Consider the following 27,995-nt stretch of genomic DNA (forward strand, 5'->3'; position numbering starts at 1 on the left):
GCCTTATTTTGTCATTTCTGATATTGATGATTTTGTCTCAGTTGTCTCTTAAGCACTTGACAGAAACAGACCAGAATAAAAACATACCAATTGAAAGGTGCCAATAGGGACGATGCTGAAGTTGGCTTCTTATTCGCCAGCTTCTTTTTCGGTCAGCTTCTTATTTGCTTTTTGGGCCGGGATAAATACATATGGATGACACAGAGGGATTATTATTATAGTATCCCTCAGTACTCAAATGAGGCTTGACAGCTATTTTTGCTTATGGAAGAAGAATGCTCACTGTTCCTATTAACTGTACCATTAAAAACAAATAATAATAATAATAATAATAATAATAATAATAATAATAATAATAATAAATAATAATAATAATAATAAAAGCCATGAAGATAGAAGATTAACATTTGCTTCTCTGTCACTGTACTGTAAGGTAACTTCATTATAGCTCCCGAGGTGGCGCGCGCTCTAAGATTTGGTGCCGCTTGTTACAATACTCAATCAGAACTGGATGTATTCATGCGACCAGCGAGTGAAGATACTTTCTCTCTGAAAAAACACGAAAAACAAAACCAAAAAACAACAATTACTCTCAACAGCAAGTTAAAATATGCTGCGTCTGAAGCGTGATACTAGACTGTTTCTACTGGTAAGTGCTTGCAAAAATCTATTTGCCACCACCTATTTGTCAGTTGTTCTAACTATGAAATTGTTTTATGTAGACAGTAGTGAAAGTTTTTTTTTAATCGTTTTGATTGTTACTTTATAAACCATTTATCTTTTACTTCACGTATGTTAGATCACATTGTAAATTATCTAGGATTGTTTAGGTGCATTGAATTGTTGAAAGCGTTTTAAAAGAAAAACGGTTTTTTTTATCTTTCTTCAGACACTTTTTCTAAGAGCTGCTTTTGGATGGCATGATTTAGATAATAGCGAGTATGACTGCTGGCCATTAGAAAAACCAGATGAATTTAACATGATAGACTGTGGAGGTAAGCCCCTTTATCTTATATTACCTCTGTCTCCTTCGTCACAATAATCTTAAAAACAAACAGTAATAATAATAATAAAATAATAATAATAATAATAATAATAATAATAATAATAATAATAATAATAATAATAATAATAATAATAATAATTGCGTATAAATCCAAGATAACGACTAAATGTTATAGTGAATGACGAAATAACTAGTGTGACATTGGTCGTTAGGGAAATCTACCAAATATTGCTTTGTGAATATTATATCTTAACATAAATTATATTTTAGTAAATCATACAACATATGTATAAACCATTTATGTGCATACTTACTGCAAACTATTTGAATAGAAACAACAAAGTATATATTTGTATTGTACAGTATAGAAATTAAGAACACATGACCACTTTATATTTTATATATGTATTCACATACCATATATGGTTTCTTTTACATACTGTACAACATATTTGTTATTATTTTAAACATGTTCTAATATATTTGAACTCATATACTGTATATATTGCATTTCCAAAAGTTATCCAAGAAGGGAAAGCTATATAATGTGGAAAATTATTCAGTGTAATATATGTATAATTTTAATGAAATTGCCTTAAAAAGAGCCTTCAGTTCACAGCATTACATTACATGCAGTTTGCATCCTTATAGGGGGCAGTGTATCATATGAAAACAGGGGGAAAGGCAGTTCATTTCAGTGCTCATGGCTAACCAAAGTGGCAGATTTTAGCAGAAAGATCACTGTTATGTGTGTGTTTCTTCCTTTCTTATCGTTTCTTACAGTTTGTTGCTGTACTGATTGATTTTTGATTTGTTTGTATTCATTTTGAACTTCGATGCAATATCTAGTTCTTTCTATGGGTTCCACTACAGAAAGAGGCATCTGGCATATTGCTTGTGTCGATGATTCCCCTGTTATTTAACCCTTATTTTGAAAGGTTATTGGCAAACTCCAAATACATTCAACTATGCTTATTGTCAGTTTTTGCTTTTTATCAAAAGGGGTTTGGCTGTACATATATATTCATTTACTGCTTTCTTAGCACCAGCCTCAATATGTTTTGGTAGTTTCCTTTGGGGAAGTTACAAAGAAAGTACTTTTTATTTTAATATAGCCAATGTTTCCAATGTTATTATCGTTTTAAATAATAAAGGCCATCACACCAGCATATACTGTAGACAGCAATGCCCTTATGAGCCCAATGCTGTGTCACAGTGAACTGTCCTACTCGCAAACCTTGTAATGGAAATTATACAGCACTATCAACTGCAAGAATATGCCACAATAGGGCACTTATAAGATGGATGGATGACCAATTAGATTGTAAGTAATAATTCAGTGGCTGTTAAAGCTGTTTACCAGCAGCTGTCTATATGTCATGTTATAATTAACAGTGTATTCTAAGGAACAGTGATGTCTTCTGTTTGAGGTCTGGAGATGGCTTGGGTACACAGACCACCAGAGAAAATTATGAGTGGAGAAGAATTCAACGTCACCTATGCAGTAACCACATCGGATGAGTTTTATCACTGGGCAGTAGAAAATGGTATCTTCTCCCACAGGTATTGAATGGGCTTAAAGGAGGGGGGGGGGGGGGGGGGGTAACAAAATATAAAAGTATACACTAGATATTAACTAGTGATTATTTGAAAAATGCTTACATTGATGTTTGGAGTAATATATTTAAAAAAAAATAAATCAAGAATTCGTCTCTCCCTCTTACTGAATGTTGACAGTAAATTGTACAAGCACTTCACTAATTCACATTGTTCAGTATTTCACTTATATTTGATGTGTAAGTCAGACATATATTAGTGTTAGGTTGCTTAGTGGGTTATTGCACATCACACAGGATGCTTTGTTTATGTTCACAAAAACACAACTTTCTTTGAGTTATGAATTCGGTAACAAATGATAAAGACTGAAAGGTTGAGTCTATCTTTCTGTTGCCAGTAATGCAGCATCTGCAAAAAAGTTCTGTGAAGAGCAAGACTGTCCTCCAAATTGGAAAGATGCAAATGGACAGAACTGCTGTGTACATCATGCAAACATACATTCCTGTCCACTGGGGTTTATGGTAAGAAATATCTTTTTTTTTCTGTGGCCCCTTTCCAATTTAAGCGATGCTTCAGTTAGGGATCAAAGGTAATATGTTGCATTGTGATATACTTTAACATTCCTTAACAGAGTAGAAAGTCTTTAAAATACCAATTTTTTAATGGGCTGTTATGCTTAGTGTATATGGGCATAAGGAAAACATCACCTATCTCTCCAACCTGCTGACCCGCTACTTCCCTGCATGCAAGCTGAGGTCCTCTGACTCTGGCTTGCTTGTTATACCCAAGCAAAAGTGCACCACACTCGGGGAGCGCTCTTTTAGCTTCAAAGCCCTGACTCTCTGGAACTCTCTCCCAGCTTTAGTGCTGTAGCTCCCACAGTCGCTTCCTTCAAATCAACTCTCAAGACCCACTTGTTCTCTCTTGCTTTCAATGCTCTTTAGCCTGATATCAGTTATTAGCTGTTGTCTAAATTGTTATTTCAGGTTTTTCACTCCCTCTTATTTGTATGATTCTGTATGACACACGCATCCACAATGTTTAGAATTCACATCCTAGCCCTGTATTTAATGTATTATACATGTATTTAATGCATTTGCATTGTTTTTTTACTGTTTGTATTTAATGTACTATGCCCTGTCTTTCACTGTATTTAATGTATTATGCATTGTTCCTCACTGTCTTGTAAAGCTATTTGTGATGGTGGTCCACTATGAAAGGCGCTATATAAAATAAATATTGATTGATATCTTAAAATGGGAGAAGCGAGGCATTTGGTTTAAGATGTTTTGTATCTTTGTTTTTTTTTATTTATTTATTTCCACTGAAACTACTGTACTACTGTACTGTGGCCTCAAAATGGTTCTCAAACAAGTATCCTCTCAAAGTTAAGCTGGTACAACAAAGTTTAATCATTACCCATTTTTAAGTGGTATTTCTTACCCATATATTTCTTACATATCGCAGGGGGACAAGTTAATTGTTACACTCCACCAGCTGAAATATCAGTGAGGACATTTTGAGAGGCCTTCTGAGGCCTCAGAGATGTTTAAAATGTCTGATTTTCTGAAAGTCACCAGTATGTAATGACTGATACAGAAAGTGTTATGCATAGTGACCCTAAGCAACAAGAAGAATATATTAGTAATACCTGTGAAATAGATATTTCAGACCATGTTTCTGTTTAGGTGAGTTAACCTCTGTATGTTTTGGATTTAGTATTTCTCTCAAGTGATTCTTTCCATCCAATCCAATGTTATGATTTTAAAGTTGTGTTTTTCTTTCACCATGCCCATAAATAAGTAAAACAATATATTGGCATTGACTCTGCATTTTATGAATGGAATAAATGTGCTCACCTGAGGGATAACATATTAGATATGAACTTCACAATCATTGACTTCATTTCTTTATGGCACTCAGCGTGAATGTGTCATTTTAATTGTCTCCTTCTTTGTTGTTTCTATGAAGAATAAAGGTGGAATATGTGGGCCGTGGATCCCAGATGATGGCCGGATATTTACTCACACCCTCTCTACAGCTGGAAAAATGACTCAAAGGAATTGGACTGCAAAGGTATAATAGTTGAATTCACTCAGATGTTTTTACTTATTTAACGTTTTTAATTAAGCATCCCTGTATGGGATGCTTGTCATATAACTAATTTTTAGCAACTTAATTTTTTCAGTGGACAAAATTTAACAGCACCCTGACACGTGTCTAAGATGGCCACCATGTGATGTTTTTTAGCAATGCTGCTCCTGCCACAGTGTCAAATCCTTCAATCTCAATAACTATGTGTTGTTGACCATGATATTGACCTCTGACCTAATATGTCTGCCATAGTGATTTGGATTCATCAGGATTTCAGTGGAGGTTCTGAACTCCAGCACAAACACATAAACAGTGTGCGTGTGTTTCACAAACACACCTGCTTTCCAGCCTTATTTCAATGCAAATTATTTAATTGATCCATTTGTAGGAGTATCTAAATACTGTACTACCCTCCCTGGCATTTTACATACAATATTTTTCACATGTATTCTTATTATCTAATAAATGGCAGCAGTACTGGCATTATTGTTTATTACATTAAACTAATGTAATAAATAATGAACGTGTATTGCATGCAATCACTTTCAAAGTACTGAAAAGAAAGGAAACTTAATGAATCTGTTAAGAAAATACAGTGAGAATTACAAGAACATTGAAACGAATAAGAAACGTACTCAAACGTTTAGTAGTTTATTTATAGTTGTATATGTCATATTTTTCTAAGAACAGCATGTGGATAACAACAAGATGGTGAAAAAACAGATGTTATATAAAAAAGAAAAAGGTTACACATTGGAAAGAAAAGGTTACAGAAATATTTAGCCAAATTAAGGGCCAAATTAGAGATTATTTTTTTTACTATGATTAGTTTACAAAAGATTAGTGTACAAACACCTAGACTCTTGGAGTTGCTAATTAAATAGAGACCTTTACAAAATAATAGTGATTAATGCATCGAAGTACAAAGGTTGATGTATCCCTGAACTAGATTAACTGTTTCAGAGTCCTGAACATTGTCCAGTTTGCTGTATCTATCACTTGTGCTATCATGAGCTTACTGTATTGATAACATTGTTGGATAAAAGTCTAAATTCTACAAATATTGAATTTTATTGGCTCTCATTTCTATTATTCCTGTAATCAACTGGATTTTAGACAGTTCTGACTTTGTATATCATATCTATTTTTTTTTTTTTCCATTCTGTTGTTATTCACGTATTGATGAAGGAAGGACAGTTCGTCCGGACGTCTATGGTAAATAATGTTTTACCTCAGTGATTATTTAACTTAGTATTTGAATCGTTATCCCAAACTGAAATTATGTCATTACTTTGATTAGACAGTAACGTAATGACAAGCAAATTAGATTGATTGGCTCAAGCTGTTTTTTCTTTAAAACATATGTGCGTGCATGACTGTGTGGTTATTAGCAATATGTGATGTTGCTAGGTTACTATCATTCTTTAGATTCTGTTTATGCTTGTTTCCAAGCTGACAAGTTATCCCTGTGGCCTGGAAACATAACCGTTCCCATGCTGCTCTTTTGTCTAGGACATACATTTCTTTCAAGGGGAGACTACTATGATACAATTTCAAAGGTTATTGGTCTAAACTGTTAATGAGGTAGACTGTTATAATCAGAGGGTTGATTTTAGCATTTTACAGCAACAGGGTATCCACCTGGAAAGCATCACTTTTGTTTAGGGCTAATCCTGGGATAACCACAGTCAGGTGGTTTGATGCAATACAGGGTGATTCTCCAGTGTTTTAAAGTGATCTAACAATACAGCTGTGATTTATCCGGGTGAGGTATAGGTTGATCAAGTGAACCCCACGTATTGATAACACATATGCAGTTGCCACCAAGCCCACAGATCTCACAAAGTGAGATAGATATGATCTATAATAACACCAGTTGTATAACTGGCATGAAGTTTCCAAAAATTATTTGTAGAAATCTGATTGTAGTAATAAAGTAATTTTACAAAAACAAATAAATAAATAAACAAATACATACATACATACATAAATTAAAGACTGAGTTACATTTGATTATCGGTTTGTACCAAAGAAATGTCAAAAGAAACAACATTAAGGTTTAAAATATATCTGGGGTACGTTCATAATCTAATAGGCCATATTTGGGTAGTGTTTACACCATTGTTTTATAAGATATAACTATTATAAACATTACACAAAATAACAAAAAACTGTTTTATAAGTACATAACAGCTATCAGAAGCTTTTGGGTTGCTTTGCCAATAACTGGCATAAGTTAGCAATCAACTGTATTAGAGGCTGCTATCTCACAGTTCCTTTTTCCTGTCTTGCCAGGTGGTCCTGGTTCACGTAGGGGTGACTTCCCTGATTGCTCATATCAGGGTAGGGAAGATGCAGGTTGCTCTGGAGGCCAAGACCACAGTCTTACCTGCTATAGGTACAGGTTCATTTTAATTGAAATAATTCCTGCTTGTGTTTCCCGTCTGTGTTATTTATTGACCCAAACTGCAACTGCATTAATCACAAACTTGAACCATTAATCACAAACTTGAACCAAGAAGTCAAAAAGACTCAGGGCCAGTCCAGTATAATTTAGACATATGGGGGAAGGAGAGAATGCTTTCAGTGTTTCATGACGGGTTTTTTTTTTTCTCACTTTTTTGCCAGTTCAGATTTTGTTCTTGCTGCAAATAATCGTCAATCAATCCATTGCAGTAGCACTCCCAGCTAGTTCAATTAATTCAGAACAGCTCTCAAATGGAATAGCTCTTTCATGCTTTGAAAGAATATTTGCTGCTGAATTTATTCATTGTATACAAATGGTTGTTTGAGCAGTAGCGCAGTAAAATTAAACCTTTTGTAACAAACATACTTTGTGAAGACAATAATTGAATGTATGTATTCTACCATAACAGTGCTCTCTAATTATAATAATACCCTTTATAAGGTGAAACTGGTTCTAAGGTGGTATTGCCATGGCTCTCATTTTCCACAAGAAGCAATGTCATTTGAATTCTCATTATTATGCAGCACACCAAGCTCCGCCACTTATCTACTTCTCCAAACTACCACATTGTAACGAGGGAGCACTGCACCTTGTTTTTGACCCTTTTAACAATCATCTGGATTGGATTACAAAACACTTATAACTATCATGTTATTGTTACATATTTCTGAAACTCAGAAGGCACCCGATGAGGATTTTATATTTTTTTCATATATAATATATATATATATATTAAACGCTATTTATATTATGCTGACTAGGAACAGAAACCTACCTGGATCACACAGAGAGCTCATTTTGAACCCGAAGTCAAATAAAGGCACAAGTGTATTATGTGTATTGTAAATGCCCTTTTTACAGAATTCCTGTAATAACCTCATTCTTCCTTCACCGTCAGTGTGTGGAGACGGAGTTTGTGATGCAGGGGAGATGTGTTCCACATGCCCTGCTGATTGTGGTGAATGTCCAATGACTGCAGCAATCAAGGTTGCAATATGCCTCCCAATTAGCTTTGTCTTCACTGGCTTCATCCTTACAGTAGTGGTAAGTTGTTGTTGGTTTTTTAACAGGAAAGACAAAAAAAAACTAAAACGTTCCCCTTTCTCCCCTGTCAAGAAAACGTTTGACTGGCAAATGTATCCAAAAACTAATAGGCAGCTCATTTGTCAGTATATTGTAGCGAACACCAAAACAGTTAAACAGCTCCCATATTTCCCTTTTCATTTCTGGGATTCTTATATGATAATTAATTTGGCAATCTTTTGTTTTGTTACATGGTTAGAACATGTTGACCAATTGACTTCTGATTTATAAAACAAAATGGTTACCATATTGTGACATATTTAAAATATTTTGTAACGATCAGTGCATTATTTTGACCCACAAGTTTAAATGTATGGTGATCATAAAGTCGGAATTTTATATAAAAACGGTGAGATGAAATGATAGGAACATTGACTAAGCTTACATCCTTCCATTTGCTTTGTGTTTTCCAGTGGTTTCAATATCAAAAACAAAAGATGTTTTGGGATGAGAGCTGGATAATTGACTTCAGTCAGATAAAACAAGGTCTGTAAGTATTTTGTTTCTTAATTTTCAATTATATTTCTGGAAGATTTGTTTTTTATACATAGATCTGTAACAATACAAATTGATGCATGACAGTGGTTCATATTTCTATCAGTATTTGATATATTGTTTTAGGAAATGTATAATTATGATTGTTGTGTAAATTAAGTTTATCAGGATACTGTATTCAAGATGTCTAATGAAAGGCTTGGAAATATTTAATAGAAAAACAAATACAAATGTGTGGAAATGGTTCTGAGACACCCATTTACAAGACAATAGAAATACTGTGTGCTATACAAAACCTATTTTGTACCTGGTTGACCAATGTCTTTATGTATTTCCAGTTACGACAGATGTAATCCAGTACATTGTGAATGCTTATTAAAATGTTATCTTGAAACACTAGTTTAATTGTAATTAGAGCATCTACAAAAATTGCCAATAATACATTTAAGGGCAAGTCTCGTTTTGATCGCATTTATCTTACTTGAATTCTGGTCCACTGGTTAACTATGTCCCTTTTTTATCTCTTAGTACCCACCTCCCATTTTTTTTTGTAGTAGTAGTAATAGTTCACTGGCATGAGTAAGAGCCGCAGCTTCTTCTTCCCAGAATCCTACAGGAAAATGACATTGTAGTGTAGCCTTAGTAGAGTTTACCTGCTTATTGGTGGGAGTGGGAGCCAGGTGCCATAAAACAAATTCAAGAGATGAAACAAGTTGGTTTGAACCGATTCAGGATACCGTACCCTTGTAACTGGAGTTTTTCACAGCTATCCCTATTGTCTATAATGGTCTATTCTAAAGCATTGGCTCACCACATAGTTGTAGCAAAATACTTAAATCTGATATGAGGCTTGACACCAGATGAATTCATGAGAAGTTGGTTTTGTCACGGGTTTTAGGTAAGAAAGAAACATATCTGTGCTGGCAGTTTTCCTTGTTTCTACTGCACTGCTAAATAATTTTGCGTGCAACATGAGACCACAGAGGTACAAGATCTCAAATGCCTGCAGTACCACACAGAACAGGAAGATATCTTTATATTAATAGAGTACTCATTAATTGGGTAAGTGCTGTAGTCTGTCCACCTACCAATCCTAAATGTTGCAATAATGATTTCTTTACATTAGTACATTAGAGTTTCAAAATCAATATCAGCCAGTGTAAAAACAAAAACAAGTTTAACATTCTTGTGTTCCCTGTGACAGCATACATTGCTCGGACCACCATGGGAAGCATCATGAGTGTCCCAATCGGAAACAGCGACTCCAATGCCAGCTGTATTACAGCTCTCAGCTCCTGCACAGGAGCTCTCAACACATCCCGAAAACAGCACTTCACCCAGACCGGGATATAGTATGTGATCATCTTTTTATTTTGTCAACAAAATGGAATACATTCACTCTTTTAACACATTCTCATTTTGTTGATCATTAATGAACATTTCTGTACTGTGGGTGTTGTCGAGTGATTGAAAACGAGACATTTTGTGTTTGAATTGAAAGTGATGGTCTCGAGGAGTCAAATGGGTCAAAGTTCAAGTATATTTTCCTCTAGAGGAATTATCACTTTTTGACATCACTACTGTGATATTATGCCTTTTTTTTTCGAATGGCTTAGGATGCAAATATAGCTTTCATCCTCAGGAAGTTCAATCTCCTATCCTCCTCTGAAGAAAACAGAGGTGGATGGAAAGACACCAGTTCCACAGACTGATTCATGTGGAAGGCTGTGATCACCTTGGGGAGGAAAGCAGGGTTTGTACGCAGTGACACCCTGCTGCCATCATCTCAAATATGAATACAGGAGCTGTGCACCGACGGCACCTGCAGCTCACTGACACGCTTTGCGGAGGCGATAGCCAAGAGGAAGGCTGTCTTCATAGACAGATGCTTCAACTCTATGGAATGTATGGGATCAAACGGGGCCTTCGTGAGAGCCTCCAGTACAACATCAAGGCTCCATTCGGGGAGAATGGCCCTCCTGGGAGGGTGTAACCACCGAGCGCCTTTGAGAAACCGGGTAGCCAAAAAATGCGCACCCGGAGATACCGAATCTACAGGAACATGGCATGCAGAGATAGCTGTAAATACACCGTCAATGTGAATGGTGACCTACCAGTATCAAGCAGTTCTTGCAGAAACTGCAAGATAACTGGCATGGGGCAAGAAACTGGGTCATGACTTTTAGTAAGACACCAATTCTGAAAATACTTCCACTTATAGGCATACAGCGAATCTGTGGATGGAGTACAACACAATAAAAACAATACGAGTGGGGAAAAACACTGCTGTTGTTGTTGTTTGATTTTTCAAAGGCCTGATGCACCGAGGTGGGAGGGCCGAGGCAGCTGGCAAGGTCTACTCTACAGTGGGTCTAGTAAAAATACAGTCCCATGGAGGACAAGGCCTGCTGTTTTTTTTTTCTCACTGTTGCACAACACAGGCAAACGGGTGTATCGCGTGTGCACTGCAGTTGTGCCAGCAAAAGTATTTGGTCAACAACAATAACGAATATATATATATATATATATATATATATATATATATATATATATATATATATATATATATATATATATATTTCAAAGAATGACTTCTTATTTAATAGGAATACATCAGAGCACTATGTCACAGTCTTTACATCAAGTTACAACAGCCTTACTTAGACACCACGAAGAATTCATTCAGTTTCCTAAGACTGCTGAATGTATCAGAGAAGCTAAGAGTACATTTTACTCAATTGCAGGATTCCCAAATGTTATAGGGGCTATTGACTGCAAACACGTTCCGATTAAAGCACCCCCTGGAGACAGCTTTGCTTTTATAAATAGAAAGAACTTCCACAGTGTAAACTGTCAGGTTATGTGTGATACTCAAGGAATAATAACTGATGTCATTGCTAAATACCCTGGATCTTGTCACGCTGCCTTTATTACAAGGCAGTATGGATTGTGGGAGTATATGGAGAATGCGGTTGTTGCCCCTTGATTAATTTTAGGTGCATATTTTAATATGGTTCTGAGTTATTACAGTTACAGTTCTGATTTTTTAATACTATAATATTGTTCGTATTCTATTGTAGGTGACACTGGCTACCCTTTGCATTCATGGTTAATGACTCCAGTTATTAACCCAGACAGTGAAGCAGCACAAAAATACAATGATGCACATAGTAAAACTAGAAATGTGATAGAACGCACCTTTGGAATTTAAAAAATAAGATTTAGGTGTCTGGATAAATTTGGGGGATTTTTGCAATACTCTCCTCAGAAAGTCTGTCACATTTTCGTAGTCTGCTGCATGCTTCACAACCTTGCTGTAAGAAAAGCAATACTTAATATGATCGAGGAGATTCAGGGTGAAGATGAACATGAAAATCATTGGAACCAAGATGACATTCATGCTGGAAGTGAAACATGAAACGAAATAATTGCAGAGTTCTTTAATTAAACACAAATTCATTTTTTTTTCCTATCACTAATTATGTACTCCATAGACAACTGAAATACGCAGAAAAGTATTTACTTGCATAGACTACTGTATGTCGGCTACTTTTTTTTTCTTTACACAACTAAAATATACATAAAATAAGTTCTGCGATATTCCTAAATATAATTAAATCAATGAAAGTATAGGGAAGCAAAGAGTACAAACATGGTAAACTGTAGAATTACCGTGCAAATTACCATGGTAAGCCTCAATACGGTGGGGTTCAAAAATTAGGGGTACATCGTATATATAGAAACAATCTTTTGTTTATTTCTGCTTTCTGTTTTTGGGAAACCTTTCTTTCAGATCTACATTTTTGTTTGTTATCGCTGTGCCCATGGTCTTGCACTACATTTAACACATCGCATTCAGTTTGACACAATACATTGTAATGTTTCTGTATTACATTCTTCATTGCATTTTAACACTGGCTCATTTGATGTAGGAATCTGAACAGGAATGATGCTTGTTAAATGTCTAACAGCAGAGGTTAAATCATTTATTGAATCTCAAATGTCTTTCAGATAATCACATTTTGCACTGATTTCACAGAAACACTCAAGACATTTGTCTTGATTAGCTGCAAAGTTAGCAACTGACTCATTGACATTGGACATAGACTTTAATATTAGGTTGGCATTCGTGTTTTGTGTTGGCTTTTTGTTTCCATTTACATTGGGAGTACATGTGCTTGTGTGATTGCATTCATTAATTTGATTGTTGTCCTGTGCTTCTCCGATAGAAGGCTCTCTAAATTCCTCGGGAAGTAACACCACTAAATCCATCAAAGAAATATCTTCCATGGGAGACGAAGTTTTTGAAATTGTCATAAAAAAAATAACATATGAGTAGTTACAGCTGTTTAAAATCAGATTTATAAAGGGAGTAGGTTATCAAAGGTGCCATATGCAAACTTTTTTTGAATATATGTTCAAATGCTAATGTAGTGCTACTGTTTTCTATTTGCTTTAAACACTCCAAAGTGTCTCGTCAATTTTATTGAGAAAACGTTGATAAATCCGCCCCTTATACAGTGTCATCATCAGAAAACGACACATGATTTACTATACTCTAGGGAAATACAGCCTTTACTTATGGGGCAAATCTGCCTTCTTGAAGGAATCAACACCTCCCACAACACCTTCCACAGTACGAATGTGGATATTTGTGGATAAAACAAAAGTTTCTGTAGGTGTTAGTTGGCTTTTGGACGATGGGCCACCTCCAGTTTGTTCTGTGTGCTTTTTTTATTGTCTGCTGCTTTCTTTTTTGTAATCCTTCTATGGTCATGCCATTTTTTTTTGAATGTCAAGTGTCTATTGCTTACAGTGTCCCAGTGAGTTAATTTTGTTAGTTATTTCATGCCATGTTTCTTTTAGATAATGCAAACTGTTAAATAATATTTCCTGAATGTTTTGTATTTCACTAACTAACAGGTCAATTTCGTCTTTGTGGAAATTTGTTTTCCTTTTTTTTTTTTTTTTGCCCGGCGCATAGTTGCATCAATGTCAGAGTCTGCAGAAGCCATCGCTCGATCCTATATTTGTATATTTGCCAACTACTGGCACTTCTATTTGTTCACTTTCCGGAAGGAAGTTCTAAATTGTGACTTTCGGCGTTGCAAATCCATTTATAATGAAATGCAAACTCCGATCTCTGCTGTATAATGAGCTGCTTAGTACATTGCATGCAAAAATTATATGAAGGACAGAGGCTACGAATTTGCAGCATTTACGAACACGTAGCCAGTATTAGTACATAGAGCCTGTAGTCTTGAAGTCAATTATCAATGGTGTTATTCTGTTCCCATTTAGAATATCTCAAGCAGTCTGTCTTTATCAGCCTTTCATTAGTAGTTGTATTCCAATGTAAAGGTGAATTTCATATTATCTGGTTGTGTTTATGCTATGCTTTGAGGATGACAATACAACACACTACCTGAAGACTCAGAGCCTGTGACTATGAGCTTGTTAGATTAAAGCATGTAGCGGTAATAGATGTGGTGTTAATGAGTTGAAACCCCATTATTTAAGTCATGTATATAAGAGGATCATATTAGAAATAACAGCTGTCTCTGGTCCTAAGGCATTACAGGAAGTTATATTTCACCAGCCATGTTTGTAAACTACTTTGTTAAAACTGCGAACAGTAGGTGTAACTGGTTAGATCTGTACCTTGTCAAAAGACACAGAGGATTATGAATCTAACTGGTTTTGAAAGTCAACCGTGACATTTTTAGAAACAAGATGCTCTCAAAAAGACTTCACCATAATATTTTATGATCTAAAAATGATTTACTTTAAAAACATGGAAACATGGTGGTTTGCTTGGGCAGGAGTGATAAACTATATGAAATGGTTTTCATACATTGTTTAAAATGTCACCTTTCATACAACAAATATCATTGAACCATGAACAAAAGTACAGGTGGTCCTTGACCTTGATTATAATAGTTGTTAGCAGCACATATCACTGTGGTATGGTAACAAGGATTCACTGCATTGTGAGCACACAAACCTCTGCATAACTGACATGATTTATTTGATATTTGTTACTGCAGATCCTGTGTGGGATGATCCAGCATTATTGTAGCCCCTGAAGGTGTATATGCTCATTTTTACATGCCAGTATCTTAACCAGAGAATAATTGTTTATTACAGTGATGCACGCACAGTAGCTATTAAGAAAATAAAGAAGAAAACCTTTTCTCTTACAAAAACTATCCGGAGAGAAGTAAAGCAAGTTAGGTATGTGGAGCTTTTTAAAATCAAAATGATATATTATCATTGTTAGTTTTGTTTGTTTGTTTAGTCTTTGTGTCAAGGCAGTGTTATATGTATGACAGTTATATTAGCTGTATTATAATACTGAATGAGATCTGAAAGGTTGAGCAGTGACAGTGTCACAGTCTAGCTGTCTCACTGGTTGCTGATTCATCTGGTGGGAAGTGCTCCTAGAACATCTGCGTCTTCAAGAGTACTTTTTTAAACTGCTTTTCTACAGAAAAAAAACTCATGTTAGCTGCAATAAAGTACAACTCTTTCCTTAGGATGCTTCTGGTATATATTTTCTCTTTACAATTGTGACAAATATGCAGAAGGCTCCTGGAATAGCCTCAGTTTAAATATTAACCAAGGTTATTTTCTGATAGCACTACGTTAATTTACACCATTCTGTATTTGAAAGGATTCTTGTAGAACTGAGTTACAGTGTTAGTGTTTTCTCTGTGGCAGAGAGCTTGATCATCCAAACCTGTGCAAGTTTTTTGGTGGCTGCATAGAGGTGCCAAATGTAGCCATAGTAACTGAGTACTGTCCGAAGGGGAGTCTTAATGATGTTCTACTAAATGAAGAAATTCCTCTCAACTGGGGCTTCAGGTAGGAGATCATTGCATCTCTTGTCTGTGTCTTACTTTCTTTCTTTACATCCATGCATAGGAAATGGGAGCTAAAAACTGTCATTCTATTTAGAAACATTAACAGTACTGGTATGTTTCTAGTGCTGTCATCTGTCCCAATTTTGCAACCATTAATGGCCCTTGGCCTAATCTCATCAACATTTACTTCTCTGGTATATTTTTTACTCTTCTTAAAATGACTATATTCTATTTCAGATTTTCTTTTGCTACTGACATTGCAAGAGGAATGGCTTACCTTCATCAACAGAAAATTTGTCATGGACGATTAAAGTCAATGAACTGTGTTATTGATGACCGTTGGGTCTGCAAACTCTCAGGCATGTACATATTGAAGTCAGTTTTCCTTAAAGTTCTTCTTAAGCCTTCATTTTGGTAGCTAAAAAACTGCCAAATTAAATAGATTAGAAATTATGTATTCTTCCAAATATGTTAACACCTTAGGCTATATTTTCTCCTTTGCAGGCAAATTGCCCCCACCATGTAAATGTATAACATGAGCAATTTGATTAAAATTTGGGCAGCAGTGTAGAAGATATAGAAAGGATTTCACTGAGGTGACACAAGTGGCACATTTTATTTTGTACATGAACACAATTAACAAACCCTTTCATTTCTCACAACCCAGATTATGGTCTGTCAACGTACCGAAAAGAAGACTCAAATGAAGTCATTAGCACATACCAGCTGAGGCTGCTGCAGGTTTACATACCACCTGAAGCCCAGTCTCCAGAATTTGAGCCCACGCTTGCAGCTGATGTGTTCAGGTAACTAAACAAGGCTCTAAGGTACATTTAATTTGATATGCAGTGTTTCATTTTCAAGTAATAATAACATTTTTGTTTAATCTTGATGTACATTATTAAATAAATAATGACATATGTTTTATTGTAGCTATTCAATAATATTACTGGAAATAGCAACTAGAAGTGACCCCGTTCCGGTAAGCACTACAGTTTGTTTGTTATTTTTTTAAAGGTATTATCATAACTTATAATTAATGTGGTCACTTGACTAAAAAGCTTACTTTGGTTTATTTCAGGCGGAGGACAATTCACTGGAATGTGCTTGGTGCCCACCTCTGCCCGAATTAATTACTGGCAAGACAGAGAATACCTGCCCCTGCCCCTCAGAGTATGTGGAGGTAAGATCATGTGCCACTGTTATGATATGCCATATACTGAAAGTATGTACTGAAATAAAAAAAAACATACATCACTATTATTTTTTTTAATATCAGTAAAGCTTGTATACAGTGCACTTTACAACAATCACAGAAAATATGGGAAGTGGAGCTATCGTTATGGTTCAATGTGCTTTTAGACTGTTGCAGATATTACACTAGAAAAGCTATGTCCTTAACCACAATGCATGTGTTATAGAATCTGATGCAATGAATAATTATAATTATATAATAATAATTACATCTATTTTTCCTGTTTTAGTTAAAATTGAATAAGCTTCATCTCAAAAGCCCAAATCGGTACTCCTTCTTGCATACCATGTAGTTTAAATATATATATATATATATATATATATATATATATATATATATATATATATATATATATATATATATATATATAATTGTGTGTGTGTGCTTGTGTTTATTATGTATTTGTGTTGTGTTATTATTATTTAAATGTATGTTATGGTCGCACTGTTGTTTTAGTTCGGCAGGGAAAGGTTAATTACCTTCCCTGCCAAATCACGTCACATGCAGAATGTGCCTGAGCTCGATTGAATTAACAAGCAATTGTGCTCAGGCACAGCTGTATAAAAGAGCGGATCAGCCACTCGTCATGTGGTTGGGTGTTCAGAGGTGGAACCAGAGACGTGAGTTAAAAGAGGAAAACAATTGCTACTCATGCTGGCTACAAACCAGCACGTTACTTTTTGTTTTGTGGCAAAGTGTTTTGTTTTGTTTTGTCTCAATCTTCTATTTAATAAAAGAAACAAGCCCATTTGCATCTCGCCCTGCAGTGCTTGCCTGTGTGTCCATTCTCTTCCTGGTCTGACGTCCCCACCAAGCCATCCCTGTCATAGTGCTCATATAAGGTTTTCTTCTGCTTGCTTCACCAGCTGATCAGAAAGTGTCGGGCACATAACCAAGCCCACCGGCCTACCTTTGAACAAATAAAGAAGTTCTTGTATAAAATCAATCCAAGCAAAGTCAGCCCTGTGGACATGATGATGAACTTGGTAAGTCATGGGTTAAAGGGTCACAGAATAGTGTTTACAAGAAAAGTATTACTTTACCATTTTTCTACACAATTGTCTTTGATATTCACACATCCTGGGTAATAAATCACATGATCATCACTGTGTATCCAGATCATGTTCCCTCTTGTAACAACCCTGCGTGGTTTTGATTCCCACAGTAGCCAATCATGTTCAATAATTTCAGTCAGAGCATGTGTGTAGTTACAGGAGGGAGTATAATAAACCATGATGCTCATAAGACTAATCATCCTGGCAAACGCTACAGAGTGAAAGTTGAGGAATGCTTTCTTTTATTCCCCAACTAATTTATGTTGGCCCATAATGTACCTATTATGTGTGTTTGTGGCAAAGTGGTTAACAGTGTGCAGGTGCAGGTAATGCAGCAGTGATCAATGAACAGACAGACAATGATAATCCAGGTGCAATGGTGTTTTATTTGTACAATCCAATGGTCTGATGACACAAAACACAGTAAATAATAATAATGATAACAAGCAATACAGCAGCGTGTATTGCTTCGTTGTAATCCACGGGTTGGTCCTGAAATTATAACAGTCCTGTTCTTTTTACACCGACACGTAACACAAACACAATCACCAGTCCACAGTTTGTGCTATAGTGCTCGTGGTGCAAATACAGTTTATTGTGAAACAAAGTGCGGTGTAGTCCGGGTTTGTGCTGGCCTTTGGCGACAGCTCCGGATCGTGTTAGCCGTCTAAATAACAACAAACAGTATATTTAGGCACGACAAAACAAACAAAACACTCACTTTTGTACCTTCAGTCGTGACCCCTTGGTTAACTAGTGCAACCGCTCCTTCAATCCGTGGCTGCCACGTCGTTTCCCTTCCGGGTCGATGATTTAGTGTATTGTAGCTCTGCCCCCTTTCTAGATGACCGGCTTCCTTCTAACCCTGGGAATGAATTATCTGGCCATCCAGTCCAAGGCACTCTGTTTCCTTTACACCGCGCCCTCACAGGTCTGGAGAGAGATTTATCACCAAGAATCATTCTGTCTCTGTTACAGTGTACCAATAAGATTATTTTAAAATGTATATTGCATCGATATATACAACACATGAAGGAGCATAGATAAACTAATATGTTACTTATATAAATTACAGGGTGTTCACAGACCCTAATTGCTAAAACCCAACCTAATTGTTAACAGATGTGGACAAATGACTGTAGTACTAGTTGTTTAAAATAACATATCTTCATTTGATCTTTTTCTTTTTAAGTTGTAACTGGATCAAAATGGGTCTGTTGGGGTTTTGCTGTAGTTTTCCAAATGCTACACCACAATAAAGCATTTCCTTGAACGTGAAGGGAAGATGGGCATGTGTGTCAGCATTGAACCCAAATAAATGGTACATTACTGCTTTCCACCCTGCACCCACCAGAAACACACATTTGCTGGGCCCTTCTGTCTATATCTGGTTGTTATTGTAACGTTTTTTGTAGATGGAAAAATACAGCAAACATCTGGAGGTGCTGGTAGCTGAAAGAACCCAGGACTTGATGCATGAGAAACAGAAAACTGATCGTCTGTTGTACAGTGAGTTACTAAATTACTGTCATATTGTACATGTTGTTTGTGCCAAGACACCAGAATCAATCATGATATTCAGAACCAACACTTGATTGCTAGTGGTCACTGCTCACATAAGGGTTCTTTTTCAATATGAGCAACCATTAACTTCTTAAAAGAGTACTAATAATCAAGTGCTGGTTATGAATCTACAAATACAAAACATGTTTTATGTACTGGCATGTATTTATTTAACAAAAACAAATTCTATGATGAAGCTTTTCATGTAGCAAAATTGTGTTTTTAGTTGTCTTCAGCCATCGCCAAAAAAGAATGATCTCTTAAAGAAACAGCTGCCATAAACCATATACATAAACTCACCTTGTGATTACTGAACCTGGAACTGTAGAAGCAGTGTTCAGAACCAAAGAAGGAGGTTTCTTTAATTGTATAAGAATATGACATACAATTACTTGTCAACAGGTATGCTCCCCAAACAGGTAGCTGATGATCTAAGACAAGGAAAACCATCACAAGCCCAGAGCTATGGAAGTGCAACGGTATTTTTCAGGTACGTTGAACTGGAGAAAACAGTTGAGATAAAAACCTGCAGTCGATGTGATATTTATACTATGATGCCCTATATTATTAGGCCCTGTCACTGATTATTTAAAAATTGTATTTTGCATTGGGTCAATGTGAATTGAATTTTGAAGTTAAGTTTTCTAGTCTAGACATTTTTCTAGACCGTTGAAGAAGCCAACAACAGACTTGAAAAGTTGAATGGATATCAAACCTTTTTCTTTTTTCAATTCAGCTAAACGTATGTAAATGCTTCAGTCTAAATGCTCTTTTAATACAATATTATTCATGAGTTAAGCTTTGTGAATGTATTGAAACCTGGACCACCGCTCCTCCATCTTATGAAAATGATATATGACACCTTTGAAAATATAATGTTGTTTATATTAATATACAACTTTACATACAATATTCTTTTTTTTCTTGAAGTTTAACTGTTTTTTTTCCCTTGACAGTGATATTGTTGGCTTCACACAGCTGTCAAGCACTAGCACACCATATCAAGTTGTAGAATTCTTAAATAAGCTTTACACAACCTTTGATGACATTATAGACAACTATGATGTCTACAAAGTTGAGACCATTGGAGATGCATGTAAGTATTATTTCTATATGTAACATATTGGTTGATAATGTACCAAGTGTATGCTATTGCAGCCTGGTACTGCAGTTTAGTGTTGCATGAAGACATAGTAGAAGCTACCAGCAAATGTCATTCATTTATTCTTCTTATTTTGTTATTTTAAAGTCTGTTTTGATTAGTGGAGTTTTGAAACTGTTCTAGAATATATAGCACTTCATTTTAAATGGCTTCCTCATTCAAGTCATGTGACAATGTAACCTTCCAACTCTGTTCTGTTCTGGCCCCACCAATTTTCTCTCTTTAAATATGTAGAATACTGTAGGTGGGAAATAACAGTTGAAAGTTCACAATGTCAATGCCAAACAGACAGGATTGTCTGAGGAGGGGCTAAAAGCAGGTAAAGATCCAGGTAGAGACAGATGAAAATCTTAAATAACTCATTACTGGAACAATAGAAAAAGAATGATTGCCATTTGAAGCTTCTTAACTTTCAAGAGGAAACCTTGTATTTCAGATATGGTGGTGTCGGGAGTGCCTAAAGAAAACGGCATCCTCCATGCCAGTGAAATAGCCAGCATGGCTCTGGATCTTGTAGCTGTCTGTAGGACTTTCAGAATTCCTCACAAACCAAACAACCAGCTGCAGATTCGAGCAGGCATTCATTCAGGTAATCTCTGAAAGTATCTGTTTTTCTTCTTTAAATAAATATTTTTTTGCCAACTGCAATTGCCACGAACACCGTACAGCATTTTAAGAATGTAATACCGGAATAGAATTTACTGTTGGGTACCAATTTACAGTTAAAGTTCACCTAAACTGTGTCTGAGAAAGCAGACAACAATTATAGGCAACATATTAAAAAATAAATAAAAGCATATTGGAATTGGATGCAACTTTAAAGAGTAAGTAGCGGGGTTCTGAAAATTATAGCGTTATACGTCCCCACATGTTGCTACAACTGTTTAAATAACATACCTGGAATTTTTCTTTTCATTGTTAACATCCTGATAACTGTTTACATGTATAACTTTAAAGGCTGTTTCGAAGCTCTTTTCAAAATGTCTTCTCTAGTGCACTGGGGTTTGAGATCTGTCCTCTAAATCGATTGAAAGAAAACCATAACATAACAATGTACTCTGGCTTTTCTGTTCCATACCACATCATGGATCGGTATTGCTGTGTTGCCTGTTTGACAACGTTGGCGATAATCCTTACACTGTCAGTGCACTAGAGCGGACACTTTGAAAAGAGCTTTGAAACAGACTTTAAAGTTATACTGTAAACAGTTGTCAGGATGTAAAACAATGAAAAGAAAAATTACAGGCATGTTATTTAAACAGTTGTAGCAACACGTGGGGATGTGTAATGCTATATTTTTCAGAACCCCACTATTTACTCTTTAAGTGGGACCACTCTCTGGAAATCTGTCTGTATCTTTCAGTCATTTTATAAACGATAATGATATGTTGCAGGTTCAGTTGTAGCAGGGGTGGTTGGGACAAAAATGCCCCGGTACTGTTTGTTTGGGGATACAGTAAACACAGCCTCAAGAATGGAATCGACAAGTGAAGGTAACAGCCCGATATATCACTTATTATTCTAGAAAATCATAAATCTAAAGAAATGTCATGGAACGTATGCTTGTTATTTTGAAAACCATAATAACAACTAATTACTTTAAGGAATTGTAAAAAATAAGCTATCTATTTCAAAAGCAGGCTGCTATATAACAATACCAACATGCATGTCTGTTTTAAAAGCAACCTATAAACTGTAGAATCTGCCTAAGAGATTTTTTTTTATATATATATGGTGATGTTTCATTTCACAAGCACTGAGGCACCACACTATTGTGTTCAGAAATAAAATAATTGTAATTTGGTAATCATCTTGTGTGTGGGACAGCAAGTTGTCTATTAGCAAAAATTGTGTTGTTTCATGGGGCGGGTTAAATGGTCACTCTCTCCAAAAACTACAATATTGTCCAATTGGTAGGTACCAGAAAGTATAGCAGTTAATGTGTGTGGTCACCCACTAAAGAGGTACCTGACAACATGAAAAAAAAATTAGCATAGAGACTATGAGCACTTCCGTTATATAAAATATTGGATTCGTTTTACAGAGATGTAACAAGCTTGTTTATTCTGGGCCACATATGTACTGTGAAATGTCTTTGAAATCTGCACTGGTGAAAACAGAATACATAGAGAAAGACTTCTCGTGGAAACGTTTGCCATTGTATTACTAAAAATAAACTTCTCTGAGACAAGCTGAATCGTCAAAGTACTTTCTTTTCTTTATATACACTCTTTATAAACAAATATCATTTTAATGTTTTGTAGCCCTGAAAATTCAGTGCAGTTCGGGTTCTTACTATCTCCTGGAGGAGATTAAAGGATATGTGTTAACTTGTCGAGGAACACTGCAAGTAAAGGTAAGAAATATTGAATTTCAAATTTACAAAAGATAACAGCTGTACGTAAAGCTAACAATCAAGGGCTAAAATGTAGAATGCAATGTATGCCGCATTTCCATCAGCACTGTAAACCAGTCTGTAAATCTCATCTCATCTTGTTCCAGTATAAAACTGTGACTGCTATGGGCTCCATCTGCACTCCACAATGTGGTCTGCAACCAGATGTTAATTAAAGTTAAAAGATTTCCATAGGTATTATGATTTCATATAAATCCAATTTAGAAATCCCTTTATCCGTGTTAAATATTTCCCTCATAGTATACATAATTTGCAGTCAATTTTATTTTATTTTATTTTTTTCAGTTTAAGGTTTAACACCTTGCTTCTAATTGGTAACCTTTTCCACCACAGTGATAGAACACTGCCCCCAACCTTACCTTAGCATGCTGATGCTTTCTCTTATCATCCCACACTGCCAAATTCACATATACCTTTACAGTGTTCTTGTAGATCACACTTTGCTTCCTATTACAGAAATATGCCCAATAATGTTATTTTTTTGCCATGATTTAAAAAAAAAAAAAAAAAATATATATATATATATATATATATATATATATATATATATATATTGATAGAAAATCTATGAGATATGTCCGAATCAGAGCCTGGTCTGCAAGGGACATTTCAGCAAAATATTGTTAAAAGTAAAAGCCAGATACTCAAAACATAAAACGCTATTACCTTGCCAAAGTAAGTGTTAGTGTGGTAATGCTGGGTGATAAGAAAGAACAGGAGCAAGCTACGACATCAGTGATCATGATCATTTAACATGTTGTAATGCTTGGTAAACAGGACCCCTAATGTTTTTTTTTCTTCATATTATCATTTACAGTTGATGGAAAAGACAGAAAATGATGAAAAAATAAATTTCAAACTCTAAAATGCCTCTGAGATTTCTAGTACTTTTTAAACCTTGTTTGTCATCTACTATTACAAATAGTGGATAACTCAAACAAATATATTACGCCAAATGTAGGGAGTTTTGGGTGAATTCACTATTATTCCCACGAAAAAAAAAAAACTAATAAATTAAATATATTCAATAAAATGTGCAGCAAGTTTAAATGGATAGGTGTCACCAAAATTGTGCCCTTCATTTATAGTTACACATCTTATTAAACTTCATTGGCCGTCTCATGTGTGATTCTTCCTTTGTAGGGAAAGGGGGACATGGTTACCTACTGGCTGGAGGGGAAGCAAACAGTGCCTGTAAATAAGGAATCTTCACACCAAACTTCAGCTGTCCTAGAAAGTGAGAGGGACAATTACACTGCAATTCCAGGTGTTCTCAATGACGACCTTCAAATAAACCCAGCCTAAAGTTAACTTAGAACTTTAGTTTTGTCATTCAGAGCACATTAAAGGCAAATGTATCTGTGTTATTGTCATAGATGGAGGCCTACTTTTCCCATTTGTATGGGGGGAAACAAGGATTATCTAACTTTTGTTATGCTTCCAAAGAAAATAATAATAGAAACTTGGCAACCCAGCAATCAAAATACAAATCAAGAAAACATGTTATGCTGTTCTGGTCTACGGTGCATATCATAATCAACATGGATTTCCTCTAGATACCAGAACTTCCTTTGAACTTCAGTGAAGCATTTGTGAGAGAAAATTAAAGGCTGGTTCATACTTCAGTCCGACATAATTTCTGGTTGGAGTCAACGGTCTCCGACACTGTGCGACAGGTTGGAATTACGTCATCCACACTCTTTGCAACATGCGTCTTTTTTAGAAAGTACCATTTCTCTTGCTTCTGCGACCTGAAATCTATGGAAGGCCACCCGGGTACAAAACAAGTTATTTAGAACACGTTTCAAATATTTAGTACACGTTCTAATTTGACTTTAGTACGTGTTGTAATTCTAATTACTACGCGTACTAATGTGGACTTTAGTACGTGTTGTAAGTACTAATTGGGCCAATCAGATCACTGAAAATGAAACGAGAACCAATAAATTTAAAGAAAATAGTATGTGCAATAAATTATCCAATTAAAAGTCGCCTTACATCTGCCATTCCCCTCCAATTCGTGGCGGTATATGGACTTAGCACTGGGTAAAGTGAAGTGAAAGATGGATAGACCCGGACCCTCTGAGACGAGCATCAACAGGTGGTTTCAGAGCCTTAGAAATCGCTTTAATTTAGTGGTAACCCCACCGTAACTAATATGTGTTGAATCTAATATTAGCTATGGTAACTCAATATTTGAGTGTAATACAGAAATATAATTAGAAAATAAAAAAACGATTGTGTACATTGCTAATACAAACTAAACCGTATCACGGTCAACATGGTCTGTCTTAAGAAGTCACCAGCACTCTATATTTGCACCACAAAAGAAAATCTCTCGCCGCCATGATTTACAATTTTCATTATTCTTGATTTATTTAAAGCGTATTTCATGTCTGAAATTTAAAAAATGTTATCCCGAAGGTGATTGGTTCTTACAACCATTGGTTACTCTTGTAATTACGCTGCATGACTGAAAAATGATCAGTCCCTACATAGGCACTACTGTAAATGACCAGCCACTCTGTAGGTACTACTGTAAAATGACCAGTCCCTGCGTAGAAAATGTGTAGTTCATTTACATTTATTTAAAACACGTAGTATTTTATGTATTCTGATTGGTCAAAATCAATATGTGTACTAAGTTTTTGAAACACGTACTAAATAAAGCGTTTTTGACTCGGATGGCCTTCCATAGAAATCGCATGGGGTCGGATTGTAGCGGATATTTACTTAATTTAGTTATCTAGGGAATTAATCCCAACTACTAATTTTGTTTTTACTTGTATTCCAATTATTGCCCCCAAATGGAAATAATCGCAATAGGAATATACACACAATGGACTTTATAAAGTAATATCCATTGAGTTCAGATCCATCAATCCCGGTGAAAATTTAACATTGATACAATATTAGACTGGATTATTAATTAGTACAGTGCATAGTAACAGATCAAAAACAAACTCAAACACTGGTTTAAAAGTATAACTACATCAATTTATTCATAGCACAGACTAACAACACAAAATAGAGAATTCCTAAATACTAGTGGTCAAACTAGCTTAATGTGAGAAGAAAGGAGATTTAACAGTCAGTATTGCATATCACATCTGAATTCTTAACATAACAGTCAGAAATGCTTTCACATAACCTTTGAATTTAGAATATGTAATAACTTGGATTAATATACATTTCAACAAACATTACTTAGATAAGGAATCATATGCTTCATCTATGCGCCAACTGAAATAATATGAAAAGTAGAGTTTATATTTAATAGTTACACGACAAGGTTCCCAGTGCTGCAGGCAGCAGGGTTGCAGCTGGTTGTCTTGTGGTGACGTCAGCAGCGGGAAGTTTAAACAGAACCGTAATCTTGCGAGCAGGAACAGGATACTTTAGTTGATGCACAGTCATCTGGAGATACAAGACCACGAGTACCCAATTCTTATGGATCTCGGAAGGAGCACTCAATTACTTGAGTGGAGAAAAGGCAGTTTCTAGAACAAAGTACTTGATCTCACTCACATTTCATTCAGGTAGGCAGGCAGGCAGGCACGTTACTTGGAAGATCGTATCAGATGGGCCATTAGTGATGGGCCTGAAGCCTCAGCTGATTCGACCCCACATGAACCAATTGAAGCAAACTCTGTTATGAAGCAAAGCTTCATGTGGTTCTTGTGAACAATTAGGTCATGTGACCCATGAACTGTGTTTAGCAGTAGCTGATAGGAAGGAAATTATTAACCCTATACTTACTCTTTTTGTCAATAGTGCTCACAGTGTGGTGTTTCAGTCAAGCTGAAATGAACAATTATTATTTTTTTAAATCAAGATGCTGCTTTTTGTTTTATAGTTCATAAACATTTACGTATTTTCAAATTAACAAAAAAGCATTTAGTATGTACAAACAGCTCTTTATGAACATTACTGGTAAAAAAATCCTCCGATCTATTATACGTGTATAAAGGATACAGAGTACACAATTTCTTTAAAAATGGAAACGACACGGATTCAAACCCACTATTTTCCACCTCTCTACTTTATAGCTAGAGCTATGCTACGTGCGCCACCAAAGAATCTGCTTGTAAGCATGAATCAAAATATCCTACTTATCACACCATCTTACACACTACGGTTGTTGAAGTCTCATCAAATTACGTTGTCTTTTATTTCAAGCAACAAGAACTTGTTTTTGATTGGACAACACTTTTATATTCCTAGTATCATTATTTAAGAGGTTTTTACTAGTTAATCGCATGTGTGGTTGATATGTAAAATAAATATTCCAGGCAATTTCGATAAAAACAACGGCCGAGCTCTGACTTTAGAAAAAACACTGAAATGTTGCTTTACACTGAAACGATTGTTTAAATTATAGATGCCCATTAACTGAGAAAATAAAAAATGCAATTGCTTGATGTTGTATGTCAAAAGTGTATGAAATGTCACTATATAACACATTGCCTTCTCTGAGCATTAGTGCAATTGTCCACTTTACTAAATGCCTTCTTCTCTGGAGATAGGGGGCTGTCTTTACTCTCAATGTATTGAGTTGTGCAGATCTACAAAGAGATGGCATTCAAGAGCATGGAGCGCTTCATGTGCTTCAGCTCAGTGAATCTTTTTTGTGAACCAAATGATTCAGAGAGTTCAGTGGTTCAGGAGGTTTCACCTTTCCTATCACTAGTTTCCATATCAACGGGTACTTCACTCAGGCTGTGACGTAGACTTCTTCTTCGTAGGAGAGCATATTCCTTGAAGTGATCACATCTTGGATGGATGAGAGAGAATGTCCTGGATGAGTGAGAAACCACCTCTTGGATGGGAGAGAGCACCGAGAAAATAGGACAAACACAAGCTTAAATGCACTTAGGATAACCAATCAGAGAGGCTCTTGGCAACCTCTTAGGATTGGTTAATTCGATAAAGAGGACGAACGTACCTCCATTGGACTCTGTGTTGGGCGGATTTCAAAT

At 35.7% G+C, this 27,995-nt stretch overlaps 1 protein-coding gene across 1 annotated transcript; it reads left to right on the forward strand.

The window, feature by feature from the left end:
* Window positions 1-452: 452 nt before the first annotated feature.
* Window positions 453-27,810, forward strand: LOC117970475 (atrial natriuretic peptide receptor 1-like). The gene is made up of 23 exons (XM_034918260.2): window positions 453-649; window positions 890-995; window positions 2,437-2,569; window positions 2,961-3,084; window positions 4,535-4,639; window positions 6,953-7,055; window positions 8,023-8,168; window positions 8,621-8,693; window positions 9,907-10,054; window positions 14,850-14,936; window positions 15,423-15,566; window positions 15,803-15,924; window positions 16,233-16,371; window positions 16,499-16,547; window positions 16,647-16,748; window positions 17,687-17,806; window positions 19,291-19,384; window positions 19,841-19,928; window positions 20,395-20,534; window positions 21,037-21,189; window positions 21,995-22,093; window positions 22,865-22,956; window positions 24,160-27,810. The coding sequence occupies exons 1-23, from the start codon at window positions 611-613 to the stop codon at window positions 24,319-24,321; spliced, it is 2,568 nt and encodes an 855-aa protein (XP_034774151.2). The 5' UTR covers window positions 453-610; the 3' UTR covers window positions 24,322-27,810.
* Window positions 27,811-27,995: the final 185 nt, after the last annotated feature.

This window comes from Acipenser ruthenus, chromosome 2 (assembly GCF_902713425.1).
Source record: "Acipenser ruthenus chromosome 2, fAciRut3.2 maternal haplotype, whole genome shotgun sequence".
NCBI classification, from domain to species: Eukaryota; Metazoa; Chordata; class Actinopteri; order Acipenseriformes; family Acipenseridae; genus Acipenser; species Acipenser ruthenus.